This window comes from Meles meles, chromosome X, assembly GCF_922984935.1.
Source record: "Meles meles chromosome X, mMelMel3.1 paternal haplotype, whole genome shotgun sequence".
In the NCBI taxonomy this organism is placed as follows: domain Eukaryota; kingdom Metazoa; phylum Chordata; class Mammalia; order Carnivora; family Mustelidae; genus Meles; species Meles meles.
The window spans coordinates 28,490,232-28,502,315 of record NC_060087.1 but is presented as its reverse complement, the minus strand read 5'-3'; the positions used below and the strand labels follow the sequence as shown (position 1 = coordinate 28,502,315).

General features: G+C 37.8%; 1 protein-coding gene across 9 annotated transcripts in view; it reads left to right on the top strand.

Annotated features, from left to right (window-relative positions):
* The window catches only part of DMD (dystrophin), a 2,324,635-nt gene that overhangs the window by 852,533 nt on the left and 1,460,018 nt on the right, over nt 1-12,084 (top strand). For all 9 annotated transcript variants that reach the window (XM_045994540.1, XM_045994546.1, XM_045994545.1 and 6 more), the window contains exon 18: nt 2,660-2,783. In XM_045994540.1, coding sequence (XP_045850496.1) covers nt 2,660-2,783 — 124 coding nt within the window. The remainder of the gene's footprint in view (nt 1-2,659; nt 2,784-12,084) is intronic.

Genomic DNA, 12,084 nt, shown 5'->3' with positions numbered 1-12,084 from the left:
AAACAAACTGAGGGTTGCTGGGGGAAGAAGGGAAGGGAGAGGGTGGTGGGGTTATGGACATTGGGGAGGGTATGTGCTATGGTGAGTGCTGTGAAGTGTGTAAACCTGGTGATTCACAGACCTGTACCCCTGGGGCTAATAATACATTATATGTTAACTTAAAAAAAACTAATAAAAAAAAGAAATAACCTGGCACATTGTTAGACACCACTACTAACTCCTTACTATGTGGAAAAACCAGGTATTTGAGCATTAAATGTATTTGTATTTTCCATTGAATTGTATGTCATTGCCTTTAACATAAAACTAAAATGAATTTTATGGGGTGCCTGGCTGGCTCAGTTGGAGGACCATGTGGCTCTTGATCTGGGGGCTGTGAGCTCTAGCGCATGCTGGGTGTGGAGATTATGTGAGAATAAACAAAAACAAAAACAAAAAGAAAGAACAAAGTATAAAAGGCTGGTACAGGGATTGGCCTTAGGCAAAGAAGGGAAACTCACCCAAATATAGGAGAAGGGAATGAGAAGGGCACATGCAGGTAAGAGTGAGTATTTGGACATGGGAAGTGGAAGAAATTCTAGTCTGACAATTGCACTTTTATTGGTGGAGTAAAAACTGTCATCTGTTGATACCTGGAGAAGGAAGATGGGTTAATGCTTTGAGAGCTTTGGAGAAACTAAAATAGTTGCTGTGGAGAGCTGGAGTTTAAGGTGAAAATAACGAAGTAGTGCAGGATGCTGGGTTCATCTGAAGCTGTTTATCATTGCTTTAGTTTGGGTTACCTAGGAGTGGATCTGCAGATAAAAATTTAGGTGCAAGTAGTTTATTGGGGGAAGTGATCCCAAGAAGCAAAGTGGGGGAGTGAGATTAGGAAAAGAAGGTGGCCAATAAAGGATACACAAATGGATTATTGTTGGAGGCAACTGGAGTTGAATCCATCTGGGAACTCTCTGAGGTTCTGTGTAAATTTCATCATGACAGTCACTCTGAAAGGCAAGGGAGCTGGAATATTGATCTACCAAGGGTCACTCTGGTGAGATTAACATCTCAGCACTTCTTGCCTTCCCAGTGCACTGGCAAGTGAATGACTGCAGGCAGAGAGACACAGTGATGTCTGTATGGTACCAAAGGAAAAGCAAAAACGCTTTTCTTAAAATATTCTGAAGGAAAACCTGCTCTGAATTTTATGGGTAGCAGAGTGACCAGAGTCAAAGATTTGACTTGGTAAGTTAACATCAAAGAGAGAAAGACAGGTGTTTTAGAAGTGGACTCTATTTCAATACTGCCACTATGAATGAAGAAACAGTAAACTGGTAACTTAACTTACAGGAAAAAACAAATGTAGGGAAGATAACAATCACCATGATAAAGTGAAAATCCATAGATATTTATAGTCCACATGCAAATAAGAGTTTTGACATTCAGTGACATGGGATTGGAGTCAAATCTCTGAATTCAGATCTCTGTTTTTTCAGTTTCTTGTTGGGTACCCTTCACTCAATAAATATTTGTCACTGTGAACCAGGCGCTATTTGAGGTGAAGAATTTTCTGAATTCTCTGCTCATAGATAATTTATGGGTGCTGATAAAATCTAGGGGTTCTTTACCAAGAAAAATGCACACACATTTAGAATCATGCTGGAATTTCAAGTGAGGTACAGACCTCCTCCTCCCTTGCAACCCATCCATGACTCTCCTCCAATCTGTGCTTTAACTCGATCTGAATGACCTGATCAAACTCCCATTGGCTTCATGGGTCTTTATAATAAAATAATGAGAATATCAGGGTATATGATTAGGTGTCTTTTGCAGCATAACAATGCACTGCAAATTTAGTGGCTCAAGACAGAAGTAATTTATCTTAGGGTTCTGCAGTGTGGGCAGGGCTTTCTGGGTAGTTCTGAGGCTCTAAGTGGTATCAGCTGGACAATTCATTTGGCTATATTCAGCTGGTGTTTGAGACGGGTCAAAAGGTGAAAGAAAGCTTCCTTCACATGTGTGGTACCTCATTCACTTCCACATTGTCTTCTCCACCTGGCTCGATCGAGCTTCCTTAAAGGGCCATTGGAATTCTCAGCTAACAGTTGTGTTGTCAGTGCATGTTCTAGGGGGACAAGATCCACAGTGCAAGCACTTACGAAGCCTCTGCTTGCCTTATGCTTCCTTATATCCCGTTTGCCGTAGCAAGTCACATAGCCAAATTCAGAATCGGTATTGTTGGAGAGAGACTACACAAGGTCATGGATCTCCAAAGTATGGTTCAATCGGAGCTACTGATAGGAATTTTTTGTTTGCTGTAAGTATTTTCCAGAAAGAAAGAGGGTTATCTTAGGAAAGAGTGATTTTTCAGCCAGTGCAAACATTCAAGCAGAGGCAGAGTGATAGCTTATATGAGATAGTCTAGGGAGGCAGTTGCTACACTGAGCTTAATAAGATGACCTCCATGATCATAAGACTGTAGATCAAAGCTAACTCCAAATTTTGAGCCTACATAACTAGGGAAATGGTGGTGCTATTAACAGTAACAAGGGCATCAGGCAGGAGTCAGATTGGAAGGCAAATGGTAAATGTAGAAAATGTAGAGAGTGCTTTTTTTTTTCCCCATATAGAATGAAAGAGATAATCAAGAAAAAATGACCCTTATTTTTTTGTGTCTTAGGTTGGATGTCGATATAACTGAACTTCACAGTTGGATTACTCGTTCAGAAGCTGTGTTGCAGAGTCCTGAATTTGCGATCTATCGGAAGGAAGGCAACTTCTCAGACCTTAAAGAAAAAGTCAATGTACGTTATGCATTAATTTTTATGTATTTTCCTAAGTTTTGTGCTTATAATCTCCTTGCTTTGTACTATCTGATTCTATCAGTTGAAAAGATTAAAGCAATATGGAATAATGCTTTTAAATATATCTTTAAAGCATATTTTACATATCTAGCAGAATCAGAGTTTAGCATCAAGAAATGTTCCCAGGTTCTGCTGTGATGGAGCAGGGATGCTTTTCATAAACCTTCTTTAACTTTTATATTATTTAGCTGTAAATTAACAATTTTATAACATGAACTCATATTGATTTTACTTCATGTACTGTTCTGTCACCTCAAGGCTAGGACTTAACAAGCTTGCAGAATAGAATAGACCCTTAGAATACTTACTTAGGACCCTCTTTATGCTCATTATCATCAAAAAGTTATTCTTTATACTCATTAGTACTTGTCATAACAGATTTGCATTGTCCAGATATTTATGTATTGCATTACCATAACCAAAAGACATCCAGCCTTTTTCAGTATTTATTTATAGTAAGAAGTAAGAGATGGTTGGCAGTTTTTATTCCCTGCTGAGACATTATAGTTGTGTCCTTCACAATAGGGATTTTTATTAATTTAATAGGAGCTGCTTCATCTTCAAGGACATTATCAGGGCTTTGATATTCCAACTTCTACAACTATAAAATACCCATTTTGGCAATTGTGAGAGCATTTCTATAGGAAGAGTAAATATTCTGTAGTGGGAAGGCTAAAGAAACAAATATTCTGAATGTTAAATAATTTTTTCCTATGGGAAGGTCATGTGTGTGGATAACTTAGTTTCATATTTCGACCCTTCAGATTCATGCCAGACGAACTCTCTTAGATTTTTCCAAACACAACCCTGTCTTAGATACAAGCTAATACTTGCTCTGGGGTTGGAACACTTGGAGAGCAAAAATGATTTTATTCTGGGAGAAAAATCATCTATCTTTTAGGCTGCTTTGAGGATGGAGGGGGAGATGATTCCATCAACATGTCTCAGAATTAATGATTTCTAAATTGAGAAGTTATTTTAAAAGCATTATTAGTTATATACAGTGTTCTGTCACTAGTATAGTAAGAGATAATTATAAATTTAAGAAATGGGCACTATGATAACATTATTTTTGATATTAAACTGAAACATAATATAGAAGAAAATCAGCAAAATATGTTATTTTGGAGTATACTCATTTGAAGGTATTTTTTGTTAGGATTGTGGAGGGACATTTGAAAATTGCTTACAGAAGATTAACTCTAAAATACATTTTAATGTTCATGTGGTATATTTGGCCACTGACAGTATGAGTCACCTTGGGCAGACATTTTATTAGCTAATTTAAATTTTTTAAAATTTATCTACGTAATCTACTTATCTGTTTGTCATCATATTTCTGTATCTTAAAACAGCTCTGATCAAGCAGGAAAATTGAGTTCCAGCATTTCAAGAATATAAATTCAAAAATTTCCTGTTATCATATGGTTACCTAGAAGCAATTTGCATTTAATCAATAGTGTCAGCAATGACAGACTGAAAGTGCTAAAAAAAATGTACAATATTGTATGAGTGGTTTCCTGATGCCTCGCGAGTCACCTTTATCAACTTCTACTCTCATTTTCTGAAATAACAACATCCTTCTTAATTGCCTACTAAAATAGGACATGAAATGATTTACCTAGACATTTCCTTCAGGCTAAATATAATATATATGTATTAAAAATCCTTGAGAGAAATACATAGTAATGATGATGGATATGCAGTTTAGTCGTACATTAATTTTCTTACTTCTTCACCTGTCAGTATATGTAACTCATTTTGAACACATGGGAGGCTCATCTCATGAACTTAAGTGGTATTCATTTTTAGGCATCTATTAAAAGTGGCTAAATATTACCTTTCTTCTTCTTTCACTTGACTCCTTCATTCATCTATTACTTTCAAATGCTTTCAGAATATTATCAGTTAAGTTTTATATACTTTTAAACCTAACAAAATTTTCCTTCTCTATTAACCATGTGTTTTATCTATATGATTAACATAATGTACTTACTTAAAAGTTGAATTCTAGGGGACGTTTCTGCTCCAAGTGGTCCCTGGACAACCAATATTGGTATCATCTGTGAACTTATTAGAAAGGTCTGAGCTCAGACCTAATGAATCAGAATTTGCATTTGAACAAGATCCACAGGCGGTTCCTTTGTACATAAGGGTTTGAGAATCAAAGGCATCATCTGAGACTTTACCAAACTCCTAGATCCTTTTCTCATTCCATTAATGTCACCGCAGTTGAGAAGTTCAAGTGGAATCCCATCTTTTTGAATTAAGCACCTGGTGACATAAGGTAGTAATTAAAACAACAAAACAATCTAGTCTTACTGCAAGGTGGTTGTACGCCTTCATAGTGTTCTCCTGAAAGCCTTTGTACCACCGATTAAGCTCAATAGGACTTGGGCTCTTGCTGGAGCCCATGCTTGCTGACACCCATACCAAATAAAGTTTCAGCAAAGTTCTGTTGGAAATCCTGAAAGCAGTTAATTCTACATTTTTCTATTATCTGGATTTGCCACCCACAATATAGGTATCTCTGTTCATCTGTGTTTTTTTGCACCTTCATCTCTCTGCCCTTCTACACTCATGTTCTTTGGCCTTGCTCCTTAGTGCCTTCCCACATGCACTCCCTGTGCATTCTGAAGTCCTTCTTCCGAAACAAATTTTCTATCCCATATATTCATTCTGGTCCTACTTGGAAAACACTTTTACCCTCAAGAACGCCACTAAGACTAATGACTCTTTCACTCCCCCACTCATTTATTTATGTTTTTATTATGTTCAGTTAGCCAGCATATAGTACATCATTAGTTTTGATGTAGTGCTCATTGATTCATTAGTTTCGTATATCCCCCACTCATTTAGAATTGCCAGTTTCCTCACTTGCCAGGGCCAATTCCAAAGGTACCGCTTTCTGTGTAAAACTATCTCATCCCTTGTGTTTCATGCCCAATGGCCATCTGTCACTTACCATTTTGTGGTATTATTTTTTCATTGAAGACTGGCACTAGGATTATAGTCTTCTCCACCCACAGTATGCCTTCATTAAAAATCTCAGGCTAGGGACGCCTGGGTGGCTCACTGGGTTAAGCCACTGCCTTCCACTCAGGTCATGATCTCAGAGTCCTGCGACTGAGTCCTGCATCGGGCTCTCTGCTCAGCGGGGAGCCTGCTTCCCCCTCTCTCTCTGCCTGCCTCTCTGCCTACTTGTGATCTCTCTGTCAAATAAATAAATAAAATCTTTAAAAAAAATCTCAGGCTATATTGGTTGTTCTATCTCCAAAAGCTTCCATTTCCCTAATCTGCTCAATTCAGCTACCTCCTTGCATAATGAGACTGTAGATGTTTTTCTGCCAGACATAATCTGTTTTGGGAATACTACACTTACACGGACACTTTGGTACTTCTTCATAGTCTTTCCGTGTGTTCCTAGTAAATGTTCTTTTCTCTTGCTCTTGGCAATTATTTCAAATTTTTAATGGGCATAGTAGATGACTTTCCTTCTTAGTTTATTTAAGATAGCATTTAACAAATTATGTGTATTTGTGCTCATATTCTTTCCCTCCCACTCTGCCTTGGTGGACGAGATTTTGCTTTGGCTAGTTAAGGGTAATCTCTGTGTGTGTGAGTGTGTGTGTTCTCAGTATCTTCACTGTCTGTGTCCTAAGGAATCTGCTTCCCTTCAGCCACACATCCGTATCTTCAATAAAACCCTCCACTCCTTTAAACACATAGGAATATTTTTGTGTCTTGTTACTCAACTTCTCTGCAGGACTAGACTCTATTAACCTCTTTATCCTTCATGAAGTTCTTCCCTCCCTGGGTTTATGGGATACCATTATCTATTGGTTATATTTTGTACATTTTTGGTCATTTGTTCCATCTCCTTTTTCCTTTAATGTTGATATTCTACACAGTTCTTCCCTTGTTTTTCTTCCCTGGATTATCCTCATTCCTTCCTATTCAAATAACATCTATTTTCTAATCGCCCCCAAATATGTACCATTAGCTCATGTCTCTCCCTTGAAGCCTAAGCCAGTTTATTTAATTGCTTAGTTGACAGCTTTAATTGGATATTTGCCTGAAAACTTAAAATAAATCTCATGATCTCCCTAGCCCTCCTTTATTCTTTATCTTTCCTTTCTTTCCTCTGACAGCCTAATCCAGAAACCTAAAAGCTAACTGGGTCATCGAGATTTTTTTTTTTCCTAGCATTTGTAAGACCACCCAAGTTCAATTAATTTTGTTCCCTTGGAAAAAAAAAAAAACTGTCTAGTTCTCTCTATTTCTACCACTACAACCCTGATTAAAGCTAATATCCCAGGTTACCTCTGTTTAAGATGACAATCCCTAGCTCGTCTTCCCCGCTGCTAATACTATATTCCTTTAGAGATTTTCACATCAATTTTGTCAAAGTGAACTTACTAAAACATAAATACTATCCTATTATGCCTCTGTTGATATTCACTTGAAAAAGCAAAAAGCAGCCACTGATAATCAGGAACTGGCTGGGCACTTCAGTTAGGCCTTGAGGATACTCGATGAGGACTAGTGCTCACAGCTAGCCTAAGGTTTCTTCTGCTGAATATGTGCAATGGATCAGTATGCCAACAGCATTTAAGGCCACTTCAGGATTGTAATGGATCAAGACCGAAACATGACCATCTTGTAACCATGTTTCAGCAGACAAAAAAATAGTCTGCAGACCACCCCAAATGACTGCATATCCCCCATCTCCACTAATGTGACAGATGATGGTGCCTTACCAATCATGGTTTTAGCCTCTCTACATTGTTCCTGCCATCTAGATAAAAAATTTTAAGATGACTGGACACAGAAGTACCTCCATTTCCTTATGGCATCTAATTAAAGGCAAAGCTCTGCTTCCCTGACCACCCTCTTCACCTTATATGTACCCAAATCCAGTCATCTCTAACCATCCTCATAGAGACCTACCCCATAGTTCACTGTTACATGCCACCTGTCCTGTTGCAATCACAAAGTCAACTTTGTGTATATCTGCATGTTCCTGGTGGCCTTTGGTGGGAAGGTATTGACAGTCAGTATTTTCATGTTGCTTTTGTGAAGGTTACTGTGACCTGATTTCTTTTTTTTTTTTTTAAAGATTTATTTATTTATTTGACAGAGAGAGAGATCACAAGTAGGCAGAGAGGCAGGCAGAGAAAGGGGAAGGAAGCAGGCTCCCTGCTGAGCAGAGAGCCCGATGCGGGGCTTGATCCCAGGACCCTGAGATCATGACCTGAGCCGAAGGCAGCGGCTTAACCACTGAGCCACCCAGGCGCCCCTGTGACCTGATTTCTATTACTGTATCCATTCTGATTTCTGGCCATTGTAACATTGATTAGATTGCTGGTTTCTAGAACTTAGCAACTAGAAATTAATTTGTTTTTGTTTTTTGGTTTGGTTTGGCTTACTTTGGTTTTCTCATGCCAGTGACTAATATAGTGCCGGTACTTAATGCAGTTGATCTTTTACTATATGAATAAGTGATTTTTTTTTTCAGTTCCTCGGGCACATTTTAAACAGGCTCTGCTACCAATATGAAGGATATAACAACTTCTGAATAAACATTTGAGTGAATAAATTACTTTTTCTGTCAAAGGGCAAAACTTCATTATAGAATATTAAGTGAATAGAAAATTAATTGCTTCTAAAGTCTGGGTAGGCCTCTGGGGAATCTGGAACTTACTTTCATATTAATTAGAGAAGATGTCATGAAAGGAGGAGGCTTTTAAGAGATGCCAATAAAGAAGGAGGAAGAGGTCATAGGGTGTTTTTAATCAACTTATTAGAGAATCAGTGAACTTCCCTTCTTTGTATACTTTGCTTAAAGCTTAATTATGTTTCTCTTTTCTCTATACAACTCAATTGCCTTTTATTTTGCACTTGCAGTTATACATTTTAGAATTCATGATGTCCTGATAACTCTAAGAATTTTTATGGACCTTTTATTAATACACATACACATACACACACCCACCCACACACATACATACATACACATTTTAAAGAGTTTATTTATTTATTTATTTGACAAAGAGATATGGGGAGAGAAGGAACACAAGCAGGGGGAGTGGGAGAGGGAGAAACGGACTTCCCGCTGAGCAGGAAGCCTGACGCCAGGCTTGATCCCAGGACTCTGGAATCATGACCTGACCCAAAGGCATGTGCATAATGGCTGAGCCACCCAGGCACCACAGGACCTTTAATATGTTTTAAAATTAACAATGTATTCCTTATAGAATGGTTTACTGATGCCTTTTTTTTTTTAGCTTTTGTCTTTACTTGAAGTTACCTGTACTATGTACAACAGAATCGCAGTACTAGTTTCTAAACGTATGATCATATATTGAATATATATTGTCTAAAGTATTTCATATTCTGTTAAGAAAATCATTTCAAAAGTATATGTTCTATTAGGAAAACTCGATTTGTTTAAGATTAAAAATACTGTGTGCGTGTATGTGTACATACACATACATATAGGATAAACAGAGAAGCACACATACAAAAAAGCTGGATGAGGTTCCTGAGGATGATAGATTAGAAAAAGATAAGCATGTCTAGGGTAGAGATGCTTTCCCAAATAAGATGATTTCTAAGAGGTAGTTTTAGTTATGGGTACTTAATAAGCATTGTACCTGGCAAGCAGAAAATTGGTGCCATTTATAAAAGATCTTTCTGTATAATAGGGAGAAATGAAATCTGACTGCAGATACTTGGACTAACATTGAAGATGAAATGCATAGAACAGAATGGATGTTATGGTTGAAGAGCATTCTGGTGATACTCTTGGCCTTGAAAACAAGGGAAAAGCCAATATATACATATGTAAATACACACACACACACGTATCACACACACAAACACCTGTGTATGTGTGTGTGTGTGTGTCTACACACATACATATTTACCTATGCATCTGTCTAGAGAAAGAGAGAGAGGCAGACCACCATGGAGGAGGATTAAAGTCTGAAGATGCTGAACATTTGAAAATATCTAAGAAAAAAATAGCCCTGAAATCTGTGAGACCAATAAAGTGTTATTGCTCTTATTCTCTAGTAATAACAAAACATTTCAACATGTCAGTGTAATTTGACATGATCTGAAAATACAGGAACAACTTAATTAGGGTCTTTAAGATGTGATATTTCTACTAACCAGCTAGAGCATTTGTTTTTCTTTTTTCTTTTTAACTTAAATTCACTTAGCCAGCATATAGTACATCATTAGTTTTTGATGTAGTGTTCATTGATCCATTAGTTGCCTGTAACACCCAGTGCTCATCACATCAGGTGTCCTCCTTAATACCCATCACCCAGTTACCCCATCTCCCCACCCACCTCCCTTTCTGAATCCCTCACTTGGTTTCCCAGAGTCCATAGTCTCTTATGGTTTATCTCCATTTCTGATTTCTTCCCATTCAATTTTACCTTCTTTCCCTTATGGCCCTCTGCACTATTCCATATAGTCCACGTATGAGTGAAACCATATGATAATTGTCTTTCTCTGATTGACTCATTTCACGTAGCATAAAACCCCCCAGTTCCATCCATGTCAATGTAAATTTGTTACAAATTTACACCTTCACAGAGCATTTTAACTGTGGGTAGGGTGGGAGAGACAGTTATACTGTATATGGAGGCATTAAGCTACACTGGACCTCACCTTAATGTGCATCTAACTATGTATCAGGTATTCTTCCATGCCCTGGAGATGACATGAAGAAGGAAATCCATGAGGATATCTGACCTTTTATAGTTCTATTCCAGTGAGAAAGGTCAAAATTAAGTAAGAATATGCAAAATGTTTATAGAATGTTAATGATGAGTGTCAAAGACAAACATGGGGAATGAGAGCTAGGAAATGTGTGTATGTGCTTGTGTTTGTGTGTGTGTGTGTGTGTGTGTGTGTGTGTGTGTGTGTGTGTTTAGATAGATTAGCAGGAGAAGGCCTCCCTGAGAAAGTAACATTTAAGTAAAGATCCAGTAATGAAGTACTATATGGTGACTAACATAACATAATGAAATAAGTAAAGATCTAAAGGCAGTGAGGAATTTATAGATACCTGAGATAAGATTATTTCTAGCAGAGGGAGAAGTGCATATATAGGTCTAAGGGAGGAGCATGCCTGGAGGAGTATGTTGGAGTTGAAGAATCAGGTGTCACAGAAAAAGAGGTCCAAGAGATTAAGGGGGTTAAGGTTACATGGGCCATGGTTAAGACTTGGGCTTTTGCTCAGATAAGGAGGAAGCCACTAGAGACTTGAGTTGATACCTATTGTGTCTGGATTCTTCTGTCTGCTCTGTTGAGAATATATCATCAAGGAACAAAGGTTCCTACTTCTGTAGAAATAGCATTTAGTAGGCTATTTGGAAGCATCTAGACCACTGAGTGATAATGGAGTTCTGTTTTGTTGTTTTTTTGTTTTTATGAGTGTGATAGTAGTGAGGACAGTAATAACAGCATTTTCTGGGTATGTTTTGAGGTTACCATCAACAGGAGTTTCAGAGGGATTGGATATGGGGTTAGAGAAAAAAAGGAACAGTCAAGAAGTATTTGGCCTGAAGTTTTGGGCCTGAAAAATGAAGAAATAGACATTATTCTCTACATGTATACAGGGAGATGTGGAAGAACTAGCGCAGGGATTGAGTAAAGGGAGTCCTTGAGCGAGGAGGAAGACTGTGTACTTGTCATCGAGGAAACCTACCTAAGAAATTATTTGAAGAAGTATCCTCTGTATCAAATTATGATGATAAGTAAGTTGAGAGCTGAGGATCAGCCATTGAATGGAGTAGCACAGAGGCTCATGGTGTCATTAAAAAAAAAACAATTTTGATGGAACTAAATAAGGAAATAGGTATGAGGGCCAGTTTTTTCTCTTTTCTTTCTTTCATGGGCTAGTTTTTACGTCACAGTGTAGACCCGTGGAGCGCTAATGTTTCTTCCGGTGGCACATACCTCTTTAAAGTCAGAGATATGCCCTCTCTTTTCCAGAAGCTTATCTCCAGATTTTGTTTTTGGTGGTCGTGCGATTTTTATTTTACTTCTTCTATGCAGTTGACATATTTTTTTCTGAGAAAATGAGAGAAGGTAGAAGCATTAGGAACTACTAATCTAACCTATTTTAAGACAGAAGTTCATATATTTTATTTGAAAATGAGTGCATTGGTGTCCAGGTCCAGCAAAAAAAGAGGAGTTTCCGTGATGGTTATATAGTAAACTT